At 36.4% G+C, this 23,899-nt stretch overlaps 1 protein-coding gene and 1 long non-coding RNA gene across 4 annotated transcripts in view; both read right to left on the bottom strand.

Annotated features, from left to right (window-relative positions):
• Positions 1–2,172: 2,172 nt before the first annotated feature.
• Positions 2,173–23,899, bottom strand: part of LOC133533914 (proton-coupled folate transporter-like) — a 47,363-nt gene continuing 25,636 nt past the window's right edge. For all 3 annotated transcript variants that reach the window (XM_061872995.1, XM_061872994.1, XM_061872996.1), the window contains exons 7-8: positions 8,773–8,929; positions 2,173–4,814 (exon numbers count right to left, since the gene is read on the bottom strand). In XM_061872995.1, the coding sequence (XP_061728979.1) occupies positions 4,658–4,814; positions 8,773–8,929 (314 nt within the window). In that variant the 3' untranslated portion in view covers positions 2,173–4,657. The remainder of the gene's footprint in view (positions 4,815–8,772; positions 8,930–23,899) is intronic.
• Positions 17,055–22,133, bottom strand: LOC133533910 (uncharacterized). The gene is made up of 2 exons (XR_009801943.1): positions 19,279–22,133; positions 17,055–19,069 (listed from the first exon to the last, which is right to left on the bottom strand). It is a non-coding gene; the product is annotated as an uncharacterized LOC133533910 (long non-coding RNA).

The raw sequence follows: 23,899 nt of genomic DNA, 5'->3' as shown, positions 1-23,899 counted from the left end.
ATTCGAACTCAGGACCATCAGCTTCATAGGCAGTGCCACTACCGACTGGGCCAGACCGGTCGTCAAATGGTCGTGTTTCTTGCAAATATTTGACAGATGAAAAAATATGAAAGTGTTTCGATCTATAAAGGGAACATGATTTCGTCCTATTCTGATTACATCTAAATCTTCACACTATGAACCAAAATGCAAAGTCAAGTAGGTTTATAAACTTTAATTTTTAGGCATTTTGATCGTATTTAAAATTCGGATAGATAATAAATCAGATAATACACAAAGTATCTACTACTCTACCATTACAGGAATGTACCAGGGGCGGCGGGTCCATACAACTCGATTCCCACCGGCTTGCCTAAAATTTATTGCTACATAAACCAAACTTATATATCATCATTAAAATTAAAAATATATCCATAATGAAAACACTACGTATTACATTACCTTGGAATTGATGACACGATTTACTAAAGCACTAATCATAGCAGGCGCGCGAAGTGAAGCTAAGCTTGACTATTCATTCATGCGCCACTACACAGATACAAAAACTCACACACACGCTCATAAAGTTTTCCTATAGAGAGTCCACGCGAATGAGCTTCAAAGCAACTCGGTCTTGTATCGGGTTATTCATTTGAATAAAAACCTTAAACGTAATAGCATAAGGTTTATATTGGAAAAATGCACGCACATATTCATAAAGTCCGCGAGCACTGAGGGGCCTACCGCGAACACCGTAGTACGCAAATTACGGGCTAATTTCTCTTTTACTCCAATGACGTAATTAGGGTGACAGAGAAAGATGCTCGCAATTTGCGAACTTCGGGGTACGCGGCCGCGATAACGTCAGTTATTATTAATATGCTGCTTCATTTGAATTTAAACCTTAAATACAAACAGGTAAGATTTATATTGGAGTGTAATGGTTCACAATTTTGAATCGAGTGGCGTTTGCCGCGCGAATGCTTAATATTGCCATACAAAAACATTGAATTGAATAAATGGGTAAAATTGTACAGTATTTTGCTATCATTGATAACAATTTTTGTAAAAACCTTTTAAAAAAAGATGAATTTTAATAGAAAAATCCAAGAATCTTATGTAGTCTCAAGTTTAATAATTTGATAAAGAACGTTTCTTCATACTTACTTGTGTGCACAAATTTATATATAAAGTTACTAAACCAGTGATATTTTGTATGTTGTGTGTATAATAGTATGGCAAAGGTTATACACTAACTGCAAAAGGTCGCGCCCAAGGACACACCTAGCGCACGCCTCACTTTTATCATGAAAAAAAGTACATAATGTTAAGGTGTTTTTTTGTTCCGAGTTGCCTAGCCAGAATTTTCACGCGCCGCTACTGGAATGTACACAGGGTAGATTCTTTTGAATGGACCAGTGAGGCCAACTACTACAGGCATTAAGATAGATAATAATCTTTTTCTCAAACTTGCAATGAAATGTTGAGATGACTTACTTCAAATTAGGTCTGCAAATACTACATATCAGGTGCGATGAGTGAAGATGACATGTAAAGAAATTTCATACAGCCTTACACACCTAGGCCTGTAAGGCACCCTTCTTTTGTTTTTAAACGTCAAATTATGACACGTCTTGGCATTCAACCATAAAAAACCTATAATCAAAATTCTGCCATTATGCTTATTTTTTTTTGTATTTTTGTCGCTCTTTTGTGTTTGTTTATTATTAATTCAATTATAAAGATTTTTTTCAGTCATGCAGAAATCTTTATAGGGCTGTATCTCCTAAAACGTGCGTTGTAGCGCCAAAATAATCTCATTTTTGGTCCCCTTCAATACCCTACGCACTGGATAACCTAAATCACGTTAGGACATGAAACAATTATTATCATCATCATTCTATTTTTATTATTATTTCATTGCAAGTTTAAGATAAGCACTATACAAATCTCGGCGAGAAACGGGGTAGCCGGCCGCGTGTCCCTATTCGACCTCGCTGCGCTCGGCCGTTTATATCTACTTGGCCTGCCTTTCACGGCCTCTATAGTAATGTACTATTAAAGATGAGAAGCATTTATATTTTTTGTATAGTTTTGCTCATTCTTTGCTTTGTTTTAATGCACATTCAATGGGATTACTTAAGGTTTGTGGAGCTGGATTAATGGTTGTGTGATGGACAGATAGGAGCCAAAGATTTCTCAAACATTTAATTTCTAATTTATGACAATAACATAATAACATTTGTGACATATTTTGAAAAGATGATCATACTCGTAATAGGAACACTTTTTCTCAATTTCAACCACCCACTTCTGTGGAAACTATTTTGTAAGTAATTATTTAAAAACGCAGTATATTTTGCTGGTATTTCTGACAGTAGTTCAAGATACTAAATAATTAGCTAATTCAACCACAAAAGTGAGATGGTTGAAATGCATATTCTGATGATCTAATCAACCAATAAAAAAAAACTACAAAAAATACTTTTGAATACTTTCAATATCAGTCTTCGAAATAATTGAAGCCAATTCTTCGACTTTACATTCAGGTCGAGGTTTATACTATAGTTCTTTTTTTAGCACTAGAAAGAAGGCAAGCGACCTTGACGTGTCTTTTTATTAAAAAACACTTTTGGAAAATAGTGACACCTGCGCTGGTGGCCTAGCGGTAAAAGCGTGCGACTTGCAATCCGGAGGTCGCGGGTTCAAACCTCGGCTCGTACCAATGAGTTTTTCGGAACTTATGTACAAAATATCATTTGATATTTAGCAGTCGCTTTTCGGTGAACGAAAACGTCGTGAGGAAACCGGACTAATCCCAACAAGGCCTAGTTTACGCTCTGGGTTGGAAGGTCAGATGGCAGTCGCTTCCGTAAAAACTAGTGCCTACGCCAAATCTTGGGATTAGTTTTCAAGCGGACCCCAGGCTCCCATGAGCCGTGGCCAAATGCCAGGACAACGCGAGGAAGCAGATGGAAAATAAGTGACAGCAAAAAATATGTTAGAACTATAAATCATATCCTTGAGTTGCAGGCGTACATAGGCTACGGACACTGCTTACCATCAGACGGGCCGTACGCTTGTTTGCCACCGGCGTAGTATTAAAAAAAAATACGATCATATACATTTTCTCAAAAATTTCCAATAAACCAACATGTCAAGATTGTTTAACTTTTTTCTAATGCAAAAATATAACTATAGCGAGAACCTGCCTGCAATTTACATTACATTGCGGCATCTGATCAAAGTCTTGAATGCAGTTAACCTTAGTTATCGGCAATGTAACATAAATTGCATGAAAGTTATAAAATGGATTATTTAAAAAAATATTCTTACGTAATAATATTCTCACATTCTTATTCTTACAATATCATACAGTGTGTCCCTAGCCATTGGAGGAAGCCGAAATGTACATATGTATTTAGGGTATTTATTTACAACTAGTATTCAAAGTATGATAATTGATAACAACCGGTGCTCAATATGTTTCAGGTAATATTATAACCGGATTAACCGGAACTCTATTTTTAACTCCCGCTTTTAATATTAGTTGGAAATTGTTGATAAATACAATTTTCGTCAATCGCAACACCTGAGACATCTAGTGTCAAGACTGATAATTCCGTTACTCGATGCTAGATGTAGACTACGAAAATAATAAGCGTTTTGGTACCAAAACTAATGTATGGACTGAGCACTCTATGTTTAATTCTTATTTCTCTATGGCGTAACATACTTTCTAGACATCTCGTTCGCACTAATATGCGAGTATGAACGAGATGCATAGAAAGTAAATTGCAGACGCTAGCGAATTAAACACGTCAGTGTCAAACTGCATAGTGATAGCCGTGTTAAATAATAAAAATATTAATGTTCTTATGCGAAAATTCTTTCTTGTGTCAAGTCGTTCATAGGCACCTGCAAATTTCAAAATATTGGTAAATATTTTGACAGCAGATGCCTACTCTGGATAATAATGGTAATAGCTTGTATGTATTTGTACAATTTTTGAAGTGAAAACTTCTTCAGCGGCGCTGTGCACTTTTTGTGATGGGGAAAGCATGTTAAACTCGCGTCAGGGGTCACGTGACCGTCAGATTGAAAATTCGTAAGACGGACACGTGAGATCATGGTGACGTGCAAATTGAATGTCATCGAAGCATGGTTACTTTTGAAAAATCGCATCTCATTCAAGTGTGACGTTTCATTTTCTTCATAATCAAAGTGCTGTCATAACGGTTAAAGAGGTTTAATCTTTGTTAATTGTGTGGTATTGTATACATGAAATACATGTCATATGCTAAAATGTGAATTTGATAAACCGGTGACTTTTTTTGCTGTTGAGTACGTTTTTCAAGATGACGTCCTAAACGATGTTTTTTTAGATACTTACTTATAAAACGGTATCTCCTACCCTAAAGGTTGCCTAGAAGAGATCGCTTTTTAGCGGTAAGACCGCCTGTTGTTTATCACTATTTCTGATGCTGTTTTCTCTCCGTATAGTTATTATTTTATTGAAGTGTGCAATAAAAAGTATATGTATTGTATATGCAGTTAACATTCATGTCAAGAGTTTAACTGTACCTATTAAATATTTTTAACATTGGCTTAGAATCAACACGTAAGACCTATTCAAACAAAACAATCAATATTGTTCCCAATCACTTCTTAAAATGTGTTACTTTATAACTTCTGCATTTTCAATTGGTTCTATGTTGGGCCTCAAAAAGTCCAGAGGCTCTGTTTTTTTCTCTTCAGCATCCTTTTTTTCCTGTGCTTCGAAAGCTATTTTTCTTGCACTCTTAGATTCCATTTTTATTTTGGCGTAGAACATTCTGAAAATGAAAACAATATCAATATGTAAGAGTTTCATATCGGCACCAACGCAAATTATAATGCTAAGAGAAAACGTGACTTAGCGTTGCTCTCATATTCTAAATTTAAATAGGACTGTAAGTGGTGGGATCGATGTGGCGTTCCAATCAGCGAACGCCAGTTAGCGACAAGTAGCTTAAATAAGCCAAGTTTTGGCGGATTTTACAGACTTGGTAACAGTGTACAAAAAAGTAACAGTCAAGAGATGCAGGACCAAACACTCTGTCGGCACGAACTAAACCACAGGCTTCAATACTTGGTTATCAGTCTCAGAGCATCTTTAGTACGAAAGTATACAGAATACTCGTACTACATAACTATGTCACTAATCAAATCCACCTAAAATTCAAAATAAGACATAACTTAACTATACGAGTACTATAAAAAAAACATACGCTTGCGCGTTCCATTTCGACGCCACCACCATCTAGCGAACGGTTTGCATACTAATGTCTATGCATACATGCCTTGAAACTGTGAAAGACTAACGCTTGCGCGATCTAACTCGACGATAGCGCCATCTAGCGACCAATTGGGTAAACTTTCCGTATTGAAATTGTCACGTGTAAGCAGAATATGAGCGAGAGGGCTGTGCTGGCCCGGGATCGTGGATATCATATTGTTAAATTTAAATTTGCGCGTATTTTAAAAGCCAGTGTCATATTTTTAAGGTGCGTATTAGACTTATGATCGTGATTTTTTCGAGAGCGAAAATCACGAAATCAGATTTTGAATCGAAGAATTTACTAGAGAAAGGCCTTATTCATATTTTCTTGAAATTGTATTACGATCTACACAAGCGTTACGATTTTTCAAAAACTCTCTTTGATGAACCCATAACACTAAAAAGCAAATTGTTTGTTTCGGGGTAAGAGTCTGAATTGATAAGGAATTGGGTTTTTTTCCGATTTTCTAATTTATTATTATTTTTTTCCGATTTCTTATTATTTTAACAAGTTCATCTGCTTATTTGCTTTTAGTTTACAAGTTGCATCGGCAAGTTTGTCGCTATTAATCAAAATACCTAATATCGACATCGATATCTACTCATATGAATTTTCCGATTTTGGACTGATCCGATGTTTCCCACACGTTTAAGTGAGTAGATATAGTAAACACATCTATGATGAAACTGGCACCAGTAATGGGATGGTATAGACAAATCCTTTAAAACAAGTATTTAACATCAGTTTTTTAACGCTGACAATATTTTACCACAAACAAGAGTGCTTAAGTAGTCTTCCAACCAATTTCATCATTAGCAAGCCAATTTAGTCATTATTACCTTTTCCGCTGGACCTATTTTAAGCCGACCTTCTCAACTTCTCATTCAAGATGACCTCCCACTACTCTAAGAACAAATACATTACTTTCTATGAAATTATTTAATTTGTGTTATTTCAAGTAGACACATTATTATTGCCATCACCCACCACCACCAGGCCAGTGTAACCGAGTTATATATAGTTATAGAGTTGTAACCGGCTTAGCGGTTCATTACAATCGTTAACGCTCCGTAGCATAGCGTAGTCATCTCTCTCTATCACTCTTCCATATTAGTGCGACTGTGACAGTTGCGTTTCGTTCGCCACGGAGCGTGAGCGATAGGCACGTCGGCTACGCGGGCAGGCATCTGTCGCGTAAACGGAAGATGCTGGTTCAATTCCAGCCTTGAACATTGGAGGCCTTGTTCATTTTTTCCTTCGTATATGACAGGTTTGTATAAATCGTGTCATTCACGATGACGTGCGTCTTGACTCGTATTTTTATGTTATTAAAGGTTAGATTTGACAAATCTGCGCGTCATCGTGGATTACACGAATTATGACCTCCTACTAATAGTCACTTTTGCTAAAACAGTCGACGATTAAGTGTTGACGATTTAATTTTTTATGTACCTAACACGTGATATCTAGTAGAAGATAAAACTGAGGACTAGTACAAGGAAAATACAAGTGATATCAATTCATAAATATTTTCATAACGTTACACGATGAACTCATTCAATTTAAGCACGCACATTCGCGTTAGTTACCTTCCTTATTTTTGATACAATTTGTTACCAGTTGAATTAGATACAAAGTAAATTTAAACATAATTTGCGGTACTTTCCAAAGACCAGGGGAAACTATGGTCATGCTTTCATTTTATTCGTGGGACAATTACCCCTTAAGGTACAGTTGGCTCAGGGAACGGTGTTTTTGAAAATTCGTAGCGCTTTTTTAGATCGCAATACGGTTGCCAAAAAAATAATTAGCAATATTGAGGCCGCTCTCTAGGAACTTCAGCGATTCGAATCTTGAGTTTTTGAGTTTTGCTCGTTATAAAAAATCAATAACATAGGTCTAAAATACACTTTTAAAAATTATAATAAATTTGCACAATAAATTACAATATGAAAATTATTTCTAAAAATGAGCAATATTATGCTTGATGGAACTCAGGGATTACTTTTTTTTATTATTAACACACAATAAAATAAAAATTCAAAAACATGATATCCGCGATCCCGAGTACGCACATCTATCTCGCTCACGCTTACGCTTAGTCAGAGTGAGAGAAAATCACAAAGTAAATAAAATTAACGTAGGTACTGACATAATTTTTGCCTGATCGATTATAAAGTGAGGATCTCACAAGACATAAATTAGAGTGGGGTCGTATTAAGGTCGCGTTCGGATGTCAACTGCAGCTGCATTACTGTTGCGGTGTCGTTGTTCCCGCTTGTCGATTGTCGATTTGCAGTTGAAATCCGCACGTCACCTTTACATTGTGTTTTTATTTCTTTCGGAAAATTGATAATTACCTGTAGAGTGACGTACGAATAACGAATTGGCCCGATAAGATAATGATTAGATCAAGGCCTGTCACTACCTTGATAACCTTAATTATTACTTATATTTAGCCCGCCGGCAGCACACGCAGTCAATATTTTTACAATTGTCATCAAAGTGGATTATTATTTAATTAATAAAAAAACAGCTTTAATAGCCAATCAATTGCTAATATTTTCGCACAAGAACTGCAAAAATGTTATTTACTTAATTGTAGTTTTGGTGGAGTAGCAAATTATGAATTATTAATAAATTCTGCCAACGAAGTCATTTTTAGTAATTATGAAGTATTAATTGTATACGAAGGCAATTCGTCTCGAAAATTGTGTCTTCTCTGAATGATGTAAATGACCCAATTTTTTACAAGAATATTATATTAGCTAGAACTCGCTAGAATGCTACTTTTTTATTTTTTCTAATTTATTTATCATCCACACGTGTTAACATTGCACTACTGAACTTGGCTTTCCCCATCCATCGCTACAAAGTCGGTCCTACGTAGCCCGCAGTCAGCTTCCAGCAACCGCGTTCGTGTGGACACCATGTAAATAATGTATTGTTTTAATGCTACCCGATTCTTTTCCTCGTCCTTTAAAAGAGCTGTAATATATCGTGTCATTCACAAAGATGTGTGCCTTGACTCGACTCGTCACGTTATTAAAGGTAAGATTTGACAAATCTACGCGTCATCTTGGATGGCACGAACTATAGAACAATCACTAAAACAAAACAGTTTTTTTTGCGTTTTCGAAATAAATAAATAAAGAAAGAATGATCCACGTGGAATGGTGAAATGCTTTTACATAAGTCTCCAAAATGGAATAAAAATTAAACTTAGGTATCTACAGCAGCACAATAACTAAACAGCGGGTATGATGAAGGCAGCACTCATGATGAAGACTCTCACAGAAGACTTCGTTAGAAAATGGAACACAATACTTACAGCAGCAAAATAACAGTGGGTACGATGAATGTAGCACTCATGATGAAGACTGTTCCTGGGAACACGCTGAGGATTCGCATGTAGATTCACGTAAAATACTCTCACAGAAGACTTCGTTAGAAAATAGAACAAAATACTTACAGCAGCACAATAACAGCGGGTATGATAAATGCAGCACTCATGATGAATACTGTTCCTGGGAACACGTTCAGGGTCCGCATGTAGATCCACGTGTAGAGCGGCTGGAACACCAGCGCAGCTACTGTCTCCGTCAGTGAGAACAGGGAGTTTACTTTCGCTGGAAATTAAATATTTTTTTTAGAAAGAGAGCTAAATCTAAAAAGAGAGTTGGTTGGTTGTTCATATGATACGAACTCGGTTGGCACGAGATGCCCTGCGAGTTGTGTCAAGTTCGTATATAAATAACGAACAAGTTGGAACTTTAAAGTTCGTCTAGGCCTCCATGCGTCTACAAAAAACATGAAAGCAGGTATTCTAGGTAGGTACCATAAAGATAAGTTTGCATCCTTTGACATCGGTAATGATTGAAAACGCCAATATTTGAGCACACAGTTTTGCTTATAATTTTTGTCATGGTGGTATAGGTCTTTTGTATACTTATTTAAATTCTAATCGATTTAACACGATGAATCAAAGATACCACAATTGTTGTCCATTTTATAATTCATTTTCAAGATAAATAATGACAGAATGAAATCAGTTTGCACAAATAAATATAAAATGTTTTGTTAGAATGTATTTTGCTTACAAATGTAATTTGGCACCAGAGGGTCTAAGCTGCTGCATCTGCTCCATGTGACTAATTGATAATGAAAACTACAGTCTAAAAATAATTGGTATACCCACAGGTATCTTGTAATTTTGTTTCAGGCGACGCCACTGTGCTCTATTGCTCTTTGTGCCAACCTTACACCCCACACCGAAAGTAGGTATGAAAATAATCAAAAGCCATTTTGCTACAAAAACTCTTAACTTTGCGATCAAAATGAAAAGAAACTTATACTTATAAACTTGACTTTTTTTGACGACCGGTCTGGCCTAGTGGGTAGTGACCCTGCCTATGAAGCCGATGGTCCCGGGTTCAAATCCTGGTAAGGGCATTTATTCGTCTGATGAGCATGGATATTTGTTCCTGAGTCATGGGTGTTTTCTATGTATTTAAGTATTTATACATATTTATATATTATATATATCGTTGTCTAAGTACCCTCAACACAAGCCTTAAGGTTGACTCACGCTACACAGGGGCAGGGCCGGGCCGGAGCTTCCGGCGCTTCGTTTTCTATGGAAAGCATTACGTCATCACCGGAGCTCTGTAGTGGCCCGGTGCGGGCTCGGACCGGAGACTAGCCGGTCATGCTATGAGCAAAAATCGGACTTCCCGGAGCCTCCGGGCCACCCGGTGACTCAATTCTTCCTTTCGGGTGATATTCCACTAGTCTAAGATCTTTGTCCAATGTGCATTGCGTCTCACTCTCTCATTAAGCAAAATGTCAGACGCAAATACACATTGGACCAAGATGAAAAACCAGAATACCACCCTTCGCAATGTGCATGCTCGGATGTGTCGGTATATATTTGCCAAAATAAGAAGGTTACAAAACGTCATAAATTTGTTTGTTAAATATGGATGGTATAGCCAATACATTACTTGGTCGGGTTATATTTTACTCGTCGCAGAGAGAAGTTAATTAACAATGACTGCCAATCTCTATATGAAACCAAATTTCTGTAAATAAAGCTACACAATTCTACATATTGCCGGTTTTGTGGAAAGCAATAAAAAAATAGTACTTATATTTATTTTAGTCACGCTGGCTCCACATTTTATTTGAGATAGTTGATAGCGCCAGACAAGTTGCCTAAGAATTTGTTACCAATTTTAATAGTAAATGAAGTGGAATAAAAAAATGTTCAGAAGAAGCAGAGCTTCAAGAACTAAATACTGCCGTTTCGTACATATTGTCGGATTATCATATTATTGACAATGAATAACGTACTATAAGTATATATAAGTCGTTACGTAGCCGCCTGTTGTCTGCCTCTACATTTAATCATTTGTTTGTTTTTTATTTTCTTTTGTATCTTTTTACTGAGGTGTTCCAATAAAGAGTATTCTATTTATACATCTATCTATCTATCTATCTACGCAAGGTTTATTACAAGCGACTTAGTTAAGTATTTATTTGACCTATATATATTTCCCGAACAACGCGGTATCCGTGAAGATTCAGTCTTTATTATTTACTTTTCCATGTTAGGTGTTACTACATGAAAGTCGCGACGGTCGCAACACGGGCGACTCGGATATATACGTCAAAATTATATAAGTTGCATAATGTCTTGATTTATTTTGTGAAATACGGAGGTGTTGCGGAAATGTAATTTAGTCGGATTATATTAAATGAGATATCTAGTAATGTTACTGCTTGTAAAAATTATTCATTAATGAGCATGTAGGTTATAAATTAATATAAATATACTAATTTTTTCTCATATTCCCACGTATTACTTTTCATTTCGTACGAAGTTATATATAATGAAATATCTCGTTAATATATTTGTAGATTACGGGAAACTATTTCTTTTACTTAATTTAAAGTCCAACTGATCTTCTGTAAATCTGCCTGCAGAGAGTACGAACATCATATTTCAGTGCAGTTATTGAATTACTCATAAAGGTGCCTATAGGGAGCGTGCATGAACTGTAGGGGGCAGCACAGAAGCCGTCAGATTTTTGGCGCGAGGCGTAAATGTGATGTTTATTGTTCCGATGTAGCCCACAAGATGGCAGAACCTAATATACACAAGAAAACACGTGACGTGTAAATTTACATGTATATTGTTCCGATTCAGGCCACAAGATGGCAGACCCTCCAACGCGCACGGTCCCTATATTTCATTTGCAATCTGTCGTTGGCGATATTATTGCTAACTGCTCGCGTACGATGCATTCTCCTGAAATAGATAGGCCATACATTTTTTCAGGCTGTAGAGAGCAGCACTAGCATGTATTATAAACCTGAGAGTAACTTATGCATACTATGCCTTAAACAGTTTTTTGACAAGTTTTCACTATGGCATTGATGCATCAAGGCGTTTTGGTTACAGATGGTCTAACGCGAAACGAAATTTCGTTACCTATCTGCCTCTCTGTCTATCGAATATGCAAGAATGATGGAGGCAGAAACCACAATTTAGATTTTCCATTTCGCGGTAGGCCCCGTGTGCGTTAGTAACGCCCTCTACGCAGAGTTTTGCGTAATATTCCCTATTTTATGCCTATTATTACTGTAACTACTGAAATAATACAATAATACTCTTCGTATGTTTTATTGTTCTTAAATTAATGATTAAGACGTGGAACGCATAATTTCGTCAGGGGGGAGGGGAAGCCTATGTGCCTCTCTTTCGCACAAAGAAAGATCGCGCAGTGATAGAGAGGCGAATAGATGAACTAATGAAGTGGTTCGCGGTTATAGCCCTTACTGTATTGTAGTATTGTAAGTGTCAGGATGTCAGGACCATGATAGCTATTTATAACGATATAAATAGCTATCATGGTCCTGACATCCTGACGCTTACTCCCAGTTTTAGTACCTTTTTGTATTATTTGGTACATGACATCAAAAAAATTTTACCTCGCTAAAAATCGAGAAATATTGAAAATAATGTGGTCAAAAAAGTTACAGTTAGAATAAACTTTGTATGTGCACAGTGGTGCAGCCACTCAATGTGAACCGGGCCTTCAATATAGTTCAACAGTTAATATTTTTGGCTAAAACAGTTATGTATTTTAGAGAAGTGGAAATCTTGAGCGTTTCGGGGGTTTGAAGACACGAGGGTTAAACAATTTTTTCTAACGACTGAAACACAACATTTTTTATAGTACATATGGTACTACTTTACCGCACTAGGGCGTTAATTAGCACTTTACGCGCCTATGTCGAAAATTTAAAGTGCCATATGTACTGTAAAACGTTGTATATGTGCGAATAGATAATTGGCAACTCGTTTCGATTTAAAACACTCCTTTCGATAGTGTTTTAATTTACTGCCACTGGTTGTGAATAATTGAACTCGTTATGAATTAATGTATAATTACCACACCAACGCCAAAAATTATTTAAACTTCAAAATCATCACAAGTCGTCGTCGTCGTTAATTTTACATTCCTAGGTGATAAAATATTTCAAAATTTGAATGATTAAATTACTTTGCATTTCTTGTGAATAAAATGTAAGTAACTTTCCCATCCGTTTTTAAAGAATAACGGCAATACATGCGAAAGACCGACTATGACTGTTAACCACCGAATCCCAGCGCTCAAAATGTATTCCACTGATGTCATGCTTAAAACAATCCAACATTTTGAGAATAATATGGTTAGTTATAATTTTTTACCCCTCTCATTTCTTGAAAATATAAGTAATTATGTTGAAACTCAGTAAGAGTTGCTGGAGAGATGCTATCTAGCAACCCTTACTGGACTTGTACTCCCTAACTATAGAGCTATTTTTTAATAAGTAAAAAGAAATGCAAAAAAGCAGTTACTTCTTTTACAGTCAAATATCCATTAACTTTATAACTTTTTAATATTTTGTGTTCTACGTTGTATCGATATATGTGTACCCGAAGTCGATAAATGAGAACTCTCTATGACAGTTCAAGAATGCCACAATAATTCCGGTCTCTGTTAATAATAGTTTGCCACCTTATTAAGGTGGTTCGATTTTCATACAAAAAACAATCGCTATTTATTAATTAATTACACAATATTATTACATAAATAGTTGCGCATCTATCTACTTTCGAATATTCATTTGCGCTAAATTAATAGAAAAACTTTGTTTCATACAGAAATCATGCAATAATCAACGTTATATTTTTATAAATTTTACTCATGTGTGTGTGACAAATGTCGTGTACAAATACATTGCGGCGTTGCCACTCCATGCATCGGCGGCGCGACGTTGCGATGTTTGACGCGTTTTTAGCTGACTCTGTCGACACTGACAGTCAGTGTGACCAGGCGTACGATAATTGTCGTACATGTACGATAATTTGGGCCCCGGTATGACGTAATGTTCCAAAGAGCATTATCGTACACTAAAGTACTATAATTTCAGCCCTTGGATGATGCCACCTTAAAAGTCTAGTAATTTGAAGCAAAATATGACACTTTCTCTCAGAAATAGGCTAAAATTAGTATCTTTTGGGTGTTCGGCTCCTTGGTGTAAGTTTAAAGTTTAATATGTTACAATTTCCTGTATACCGTTTGAGTCTATCCCAAAAATACACAAACATAAACAGATTTTTTGCGCAATTTAGGCGAAAATTGTCTTTTTTTTATTATTAATTGGAAGTTTAAGCTTATTTTGCAAGACATTTTTAGGGGCTGCCTTTTTGATTGGCGTACGATATTTTTTTCAACGGTACAATAATATTGACACTCAAGTACGATAATTTTCTTCCGCTCACCTGGCAACACTGCTGAAACTTGACAGGACCTGGGGGCCTACCGCGAAAACCTAAATTCGCAAATTGCGGGGATCTTTCTCTTTTACTCTCACTAAGACGTAATTAGAGTGACAGAGAAAAATGCCCGAAATTGACGAATTTCGATTTTCCCGGTAGCCGCCCTGGTGCTTGAGGTACTTGATAGAAAGCAACGCTGCCGCATGTTCTGAATTGTGATTTTATGTGTTTTTGGATTGAAAATGATAGCAACGTCTAAATCAAGTTACAAAAATCATCGATATTCTGGTCCGCGAAAAACCAGGAAAAGTGTAACTGTAATTGGAGTCTACAAAAATGACCAATTCATAGAAAATATGACCTAGAAACTAGTTCACTTTTATAAAACTCAATTTTGCCCGAGATTGTACTTAGGCGAATACCTAAGGGAGCTAAGTGTATTGATCTTGAATAATTAGTTGGCTAATACATATATGACTCCAACATGATATGGACATTTACATCATAACTATTATACCTAGTTGGTTACTAAGTTCTGTTACTCGATTTCTTTCTTTCTTCCTAGCGTTGTCCCAGCATATTGCCACGGCTCAATGGAGCTTGGGGTCCGCTTTGACAACTAATCCCAAGATTTGGCGTAGGCACTAGTTTTTACGAAAGCCACTGCCATCTGACCTTCCAACCCAGAGGGTAAAACTAAGCCTTTTTGGGATTAGTCCAGTTTCCTCACGATGTTTTCCTTCACCGAAAAGCGACTGGTAAATATCAAATGATATCTGTTCTGTAGTTCTGTTACTCGATTTGCAACCTCCTTATTTCCGTTAAAACAAATGCTACCGAAAAAATAAAAAATGACATAATGTGGTGGATTTGTGAGCTATAATTATATACCACAAATAACGCTTATCTCGTCGTATCTATAATGAATTGGGGCCTAAAAGAGAATCGTATTCCAAATTTTTGAAACGCTTGTATTACTTTTTATATTAACTAAAAGTTGCCTTAAAATTCAGCTTTTATACTAAAAACGGCTTTAAATATGTTCAATTAACAAAATATATTTTGACAGATGCTTTCGCGCCCAAAACGCTCTTTGAAAATTGTGTGACGTCACAGTTTATGGTTTGACACATAACTACATACACACGTAGAAGATTCGAACTGTCAACTGATATTTGTCATTTGTTGTTAATCGCCTAACTGTCAACAGTGTCAATCCGAGAGTTGTGACGTCATCAGAATCTTCAATGACGTTTCGGGTTTGGTCACGTGACGTGTGCCAAAAGATATTTTAAATTCAATATTTACAAAAATATGGTCATTACAGGTCCCCTAAAAGTAGTTTAACATGTTCTTATAATCCAAAAGAATTTTTTGGGATACAATTATGCTCTAAGATTTGTAGATGGAAACAACCCTATTGCGTTGCACAAATGTGGGCACCCGCCAAACATGATTTTGGGTGTGTCATACTCAGGGCTAACACAGATTCATTTCTGTGAAAAAGGTGTGAAAACCGGAAACTGGAAACCGTTCTCGAACCAATAGTGAAGCCCTTAAGTCACACCCTATTTCAAAACCAGCCATGGATCTTTGAACAGGACTCAGCTCCTGCACATAAGGCAAAACAACTCAAGCCTGGTTTCGAAGGAACAAAATTGACTTTATTGCCCACGAAGACTGGCCGTCCTCCAGCCCGGACCTTAACCCCCTGGATTATGCCATATAGCAGGTTATTGAGGAGATAGCCTGTGCTAAACCCCACACAAATCTTAACTCCCTCAAGCGGGCCATAGTTAAGACAGTGACGGAATTAGACATGACAATCGTGCGTGCCGCTATTGATGACTGGCCTCGCCGTTTGAGGGCCTGTGTCAAAGCCAGAGGAGGCGATTTTGAATGATAGTGTCATATGTAATTCCTGATTTTGTGTACTTCATTTTAATATATACTTTATTAAACTTTCGTTGGTATATTTTATGTAGATAAAGATTATTGCAGTAACAGAATTTAATAACCAACTAGGTAGATAACAATGAAATACATAAACACATAAATTGGATATGATGTGATCCGTTGAATGAAATTGACAATAAATAAAATAAATAAATAATTTTCTATCTCTAGGCATTGTGTGAAACTTCTAGTTGTGTCAAAATATCGGGAAATCAATAATATAAACAAACATGGTAAATATCTCATTTCTTTTTATAATGGTTATAAATAGAAGGCCATCCAATTTTGTAACTTACTGTAATTTAATTAAATGTATCGTAAAAAAAATGTTTTAATTCTACTGTAAAATATTACCTACTTTTTTAAAGGCTGGGCAGTAAGGGATTGCTTTAATTTTAGAACAAAACAGCGTTTTTTTTTTAAATACCGGAAAATCTGACTTACAAATTTGGACTTTCTTAGTTTCATTCTACTTAGAATCTTCTCCACCCTAGCATTAAAAAAAGATATCCTAAAATATCCATACCATTACGTCACATTTTAGTGTGAAAGAAATTTCAATGTAAAACTAAAATTTCAATACAAATTTTCGGGTTTTTTTAGCACGAGGATTGATTATGCTAGTGATTCTGAGTTGGAAGAACCCAAAAATATCATGATGAGTGAGAATCAGATTTTTAATATTTTTATGGAAAACGCTATATTTCTCATAAAATAATTTATTAATAATAGGTACTTGATAATACTGATAACAAAAAAAAAATTAATGAGTCTCGAACCCACATCCTCTTGCATGTATTTCCACGTACATACCGCAACGCTATTGAAGCCTACTCCCGCTGTGCCAAATTGTCTACTACAAGGATCCCAGTAAGACTGTTTGAATGTGTGAGTGATACTTAGAAATAGAGTCAAGAAACATTCTGTCGACATTAAGGGGTAGTTTTTGTACAATGAAGTGTTCAATGTTTGTTGTAATAGTTCAATATTTATTTAAAGAGTGCGCTAAACATAATTTACAGAATAGAAATACCAAGACTACTCCACAAAAAAATTAAAACTCAAAATTTGCAATTGTGGCGCCATCTAGTGAGGTTTAAGCTTTGGGTAACCTAGTCGAACCACCTTAACGTGCATTTTTACATATCAAACAAAAAATAAATAAAAAATATTGAATGTGGATACATTCATCCTCCTTAGACGTGGCTGCTACAGTCTTCACGATTTTATTTGCCGTGTGATCATCGCTTTCCAGTTGCAGCTTGGTGCCATCGAGGAATGTCCATAGTATATGAAAAAAGAAAAATGTTTATAATACCATTCATTGTATCACAATATCGACTAAGTACTACTAGAGGGCACCTTTAACCTTATTTTGGCAATGTTAAATATCCTTACAATTGTCTATTAATGATAGTTTTCAGTAAGTAGCTCATAATTGGGTAGTTTCTCCCCTACACCCTAAATTCATCCAACGAAATAAAATGTTCCGTAGGGTATACATGGTGGCCTATTTAGATCGTTCAGTATGGGAAAGTTTGAAACTATAACACATACGAAGATCTGTTCCTAGGAATCATGCCATCGATTTTCTATATATAAAGACGGGCCAATAACACCTGCTTTGTATCTACTGTTTTATTTTTGAAGATTCTATACCTATGTTATAATTATCACCTACTAAGTTTTTGAAATTAACAAAACTAAAGCTATTTTAGTCTAACAAGCATATTGTTATACTTTCTCTTTCACATATGTAAACTATTGAATGAAAAACAATAGCCCATAGGTAAGCCCATATAATATACCTAAGCCCTAACTCGTAAAATACTTGTCAAGGAGAAGTTATATTCTAATCTTCATGAACACGTTTCACCAAATAGCACTGTTTAAATGCAAATATAAAAATATACTTTATGTAAAATATTTGAAGAGTTTCATCCATTATTCCTGGGATCCATTATCAGAAATAGATCTTGACTAAAATGAAGCTTAAAAAATAACTTGCAGAACAATCTCAACGAAGAAGATATCGCCAAACGTGAAATACGCGTAGTTGAGGTGTTCCGTCTGGTCTTCGTCAGCAGTTCCACTTAATTAAATGTCACTCACTTTTTTAATGTAAATGCTTGATTTGTTGATACAACAACAAATATATACAGGGTGTTTATTTAGTCACCTGCAAATAATTTACGAGGTGAATAAATTACGAGGTCATACATTCCTTTGTACATCTCTACAAATCTTATGATATGAGCTCTGTTCATGGGTTCTGCTCGTTTGCCTCCTATATTTAAAAAAAATACTTCTACTTAACATAACGCCATTCCTTTGTACATCTCTATAAATCTTCTGATACGAGCTCTGTTCCTGGGCTCTGATCATATGCCTCCTATATTTAAAAAAATACTTCTACTTAACATAGCGCCATTTCTATGTACATATCTACAAATCTTAAGATACGACCTCTGTTCATGGGCTCTGCTCGTTTGCCTCCTGTATTTAAAAAAATACTTCTACTTAACATAACGCCATTCCTTTGTACATCTCTACAAATCTTATGATATGAGCTCTGTTCATGGGTTCTGCTCGTTTGCCTCCTATATTAAAAAAAATACTTCTACTTAACATAACGCCATTCCTTTGTACATCTCTTTAAATCTTCTGATACGAGCTCTGTTCGTGGGCTCTGCTCGTTTGCCCACTATATAAAAAAAAATTCTACTTAACATAGTGCTATTTCTTTGTACATATCTACTTATCCTATGATACAACCTCTGTTCATGGGCTCTGCTCATTTGCCTCCTATATTTAAAAAAATACTTCTACTTAACATAGCGCCATTTCTATGTACATATCTACAAATCTTATGATACGACCTCTGTTCATGGGCTTTGCTCGTTTGCCTCCTGTATTTAAAAAAATACTTCTACTTAACATAACGCCATTCCTTTGTACATCTCTACAAATCTTATGATATGAGCTCTGTTCATGGGTTCTGCTCGTTTGCCTCCTATATTAAAAAAAAATACTTCTACTTAACATAACGCCATTCTTTTGTACATCTCTATAAATCTTCTGATACGAGCTCTGTTCGTGGGCTCTGTTCGTTTGCCTCCTATATTAAAAAAAAAAAATCTACTTAACATAGTGCCATTTCTTTGTACATATCTACTTATCCTATGATACAACCTCTGTTCATGGGCTCTGCTCATTTGCCTCCTATATTAAAAAAAATACTTCTACTTAACATAACGCCATTCCTTTGTACATCTCTTTAAATCTTCTGATACGAGCTCTGTTCGTGGGCTCTGCTCGTTTGCCCACTATATAAAAAATACTTCTACTTAACATAGCGCCATTTCTATGTACATATCTACAAATCTTATGATACGACCTCTGTTCATGGGCTCTGCTCGTTTGCCTCCTGTATTTAAAAAAATACTTCTACTTAACATAACGCCATTCCTTTGTACATCTCTACAAATCTTATGATATGAGCTCTGTTCATGGGCTCTGCTCGTTTGCCTCCTGTATTTAAAAAAATACTTCTACTTAACATAACGCCATTCCTTTGTACATCTCTACAAATCTTATGATATGAGCTCTGTTCATGGGTTCTGCTCGTTTGCCTCCTATATTAAAAAAAATACTTCTACTTAACATAACGCCATTCTTTTGTACATCTCTATAAATCTTCTGATACGAGCTCTGTTCGTGGGCTCTGTTCGTTTGCCTCCTATATTAAAAAAAATACTTCTACTTAACATAACGCCATTCCTTTGTACATCTCTACAAATCTTATGATATGAGCTCTGTTCATGGGTTCTGCTCGTTTGCCTCCTATATTAAAAAAAATACTTCTACTTAACATAACGCCATTCTTTTGAACATCTCTTTAAATCTTCTGATACGAGCTCTGTTCGTGGGCTCTGCTCGTTTGCCCACTATATAAAAAAAAATTCTACTTAACATAGTGCTATTTCTTTGTACATATCTACTTATCCTATGATACAACCTCTGTTCATGGGCTCTGCTCATTTGCCTCCTATATTTAAAAAAATACTTCTACTTAACATAGCGCCGTTTCTATGTACATATCTACAAATCTTATGATACGACCTCTGTTCATGGGCTCTGCTCGTTTGCCTCCTGTATTTAAAAAATACTTCTACTTAACATAACGCCATTCCTTTGTACATCTCTACAAATCTTATGATATGAGCTCTGTTCATGGGTTCTGCTCGTTTGCCTCCTATATTAAAAAAATACTTCTAGTTAACATAACGCCATTCCTTTGTACATCTCTATAAATCTTCTGATACGAGCTCTGTTCGTGGGCTCTGCTCGTTTGCCTCCTATATTAAAAAAAATAAATTCTACTTAACATAGTGCCATTTCTTTGTACATATCTACTTATCCTATGATACAACCTCTGTTCATGGGCTCTGCTCATTTGCCTCCTATATTTAAAAAAATACTTCTACTTAACATAGCGCCATTTCTATGTACATATCTACAAATCTTAAGATACGACCTCTGTTCATGGGCTCTGCTCGTTTGCCTCCTGTATTTAAAAAAATACTTCTACTTAACATAACGCCATTCCTTTGTACATCTCTACAAATCTTATGATATGAGCTCTGTTCATGGGTTCTGCTCGTTTGCCTCCTATATTAAAAAAAAAATACTTCTACTTAACATAACGCCATTCCTTTGTACATCTCTATAAATCTTCTGATACGAGCTCTGTTCGTGGGCACTGCTCGTTTGCCTCATATATTAAAAAAAAAATCTACTTAACATAGTGCCATTTCTTTGTACATATCTACTTATCCTATGATACAACCTCTGTTCATGGGCTCTGCTCATTTGCCTCCTATATTAAAAAAAATACTTCTACTTAACATACCGCTGTTTCTTTGTACATATATATCTACTTATCCTATGATAGGTACGACCTCTGTTCATGGGCTTTCCTCATTTGCCTCCTATATTTAAATAATACCGGACAAAATGCGAGCCGGACTCGCCCATCTAGGGTACCGTAGTTTTTAGTATTTGTTGTTATTGCGGCAACAGTAATACATCATCTTTGAAAATATCAACTAACTATCACGGTTTACGAGATACAGCCTGGTGACAGACGGATAGACGTACTGACAGCGGAGTCTTAGTAATAGGCTCCCGTTTTACCCTTTGGGTACTGAACCCTAAAAAGGAACTTTTACTTATCATAGCGCTCTTTTTGGATATACTGTATAGTAATATTGAATTTACTGCTCTTCTGACCTATTTCGGTACCTTTTATGTACTTAGTACTTACCTACATACATATTAAGGTTATACAACTATTATTTCTAGAATCAAAAAATCAATACAAACAAACCTACGTAATATACACGTATTTTAAAAACATAATCCTCGAAACTCGAAAGCTCCTCTTTTTGTAAATGCAATGCAAATAAAACGCATTAACTTAATCATGACGTCACGATCAAGTATCATTTAATAAGTTGCGTTTCGTGCGTAGATAACGATTGTCAGATTTGACTCTCATTTCTAACTTTTGTATTGCTTCAATGTTATGGGTCCCATAAAGACGTTTCTTTTATAAAAACTTATTATCTAGCCTAGCCTTTCGGCAGTATTTTCTCGAGCTTTACGCAGTTGATTGAGGAATCTGCCATACAAGACAAAAGCATTTTCAAAGCGACTTTCTCTTAGAACACCCCATCTATCCGTCTATCTATCATAATTTATTTCAGGCAACTAGCGGCCCATAGATAAATACCTTAAGATTAGCATACACATTATAAAAATATATTTTAAAACTAAATACTACAAATCACATTATTTTACTGCGGCATGAAACTATTTATCATAAGACATACCCTTTGAGACTGTCTACCCATTGTTTTTGTATATGACAGCTACACATCCTTTCAGCAATGGCTTTTAGGAACTGCAAACTAATAATCTATGGCCCGCTGATTTTACCAGTGCAATCAGTCAACTTCGGGCAGCTTGTGGCATGCAGTTGGGGAGTAACGATCGTGTGTTCCTAGGGAGTTCTGTCATTCGAAGGAGGGTGGGTGGGACAGGATTATCTGCTTCTGGGTTGCCTTGGCCGGCCGGCCAGGGTGGAGTCGTTAGAGCTATAAGTTCCAAGGGTGGAAGTGCAAGACGCGAGTTGGCACAGTGGCTGTTACAGCCACTGGGTTGAAAGCGGTGCACGCCTCTCGATACCCCTGAGCCGCTCACACCAGTGTTACTCTTGAGCCATCCCAGATGTCGCTTTTTGTGTCGTCTGCCGGAAATAAAATTGTATACCGTTTTATTAGGCAGGCGTCTGGTTTTTTATCCCATAGCTCAGTGTTTAGCCCATCGCTTTCACACAATAACCTAGTTTATTTTAGATTCCAACAACTCTCAATAGTCCTTACACCCTGTCGGGCCTGCCTCTGCGTGCGTCCTATGACATGGGCAAGGGCAGCATCAGCTCGGTGTACATCTTACATTTCATGAACGTGTCAAAAGGGCCTCTACGTTAGGTTAGGGCTCGGCGCACGCTTCTCAAAGGTCCGGAATACCATTGTTCCGTGATGGGAAAGACATACAAATTAAAATAATAATAATCGTTAATGCAATGCAGTGCTCTATTTGTCAAAGAAAATAAAATTGTTTCACACTCACAAAACATTCATTCTTATTTTTGCTTATTTTTTCATACATTAAGTATCTTTCTGTAAATAAGATCACAATTTTCTCTCTTGTCAGATTTATTTTACTATTTGAATAACATGACAGCGTCAAATGTCGTAAAAAGTATACAAGTAAAAAGGTTTAAGAAAAGAGTCCGCAACATATTATTTATTAGACCTATTAGCAAAGAATATCCTATTAGTACGGTCGCGGAAATTGATTCTTTAGCAACTTGCGGTTCAAGTAAATTTGGCTGTACATACTTATGGTAAGAGCTGTCCATTGTAACGTGACACGTTAACTGCTAAAGAATCAATTTCCTCGACTGTACTTACAAGCTAAGCCTAAAGTGCCATGGCAATTAATGCAAGCTTACGAATAAATACAAAAACCGGACAAGGGCGAGTCGGACTCGCCCAACGTGATTCCGTAATTTTTTTAGTATTTGGTTTTTTATATACTACGTTGGTGGCAAACAAGCATACGGCCCACCTGATGGTAAGCAGTCTCCATAGCCTATGTACGCCTGCAACTCCAGAGGAATTATATGCGCGTTGCCGAGCCTAACAACCCTCCTTCCCCTCGTTGAGCTCTGGCAACCTTACTCACCGGCAGGAACACAATACTATGTTGTTATAGTGGCAACAGAAATACGTCATCTTTGAAAATTTCAACTGTCTATCACGGTTCATGAGATACAGCCTGGTGACAGACGGACGGACGGACAGCGGAGTCTTAGTAATAGGGTCCCGTTTGGGTACGGAACCCTAAAGATGAAAACTGCTGCCATGTTACTATACATTTAAGAAACACAGAAAATCTGGAATTGACATACTTATTGAAAAAATTATATTGTTATCTTCTTCTGCACGACTTTTTAGTATGAGGAAGCTACTTAGGTACGTAATGCTACCCCCGATACATTTGTTATGAGGGGGCCCTCGGCCTTAGAGCACGCATAGCACAAGGGCTACGCCCGACTTTCTCAATATGAGGCCGCCGCTGTAGCCCGACGTCAGAGCGTTCATATCATTTCGGGCTAGCATGACGGGCTACGCAAGACTCCTTTGCCATCTCACTTACTTAAAAAAAATCTTAAATTTAATAC

Source organism: Cydia pomonella, unplaced genomic scaffold (genome assembly GCF_033807575.1).
Source record: "Cydia pomonella isolate Wapato2018A unplaced genomic scaffold, ilCydPomo1 PGA_scaffold_215, whole genome shotgun sequence".
Taxonomy (NCBI): Eukaryota; Metazoa; Arthropoda; class Insecta; order Lepidoptera; family Tortricidae; genus Cydia; species Cydia pomonella.
This window is presented reverse-complemented; position numbering and strand designations above follow the sequence as displayed.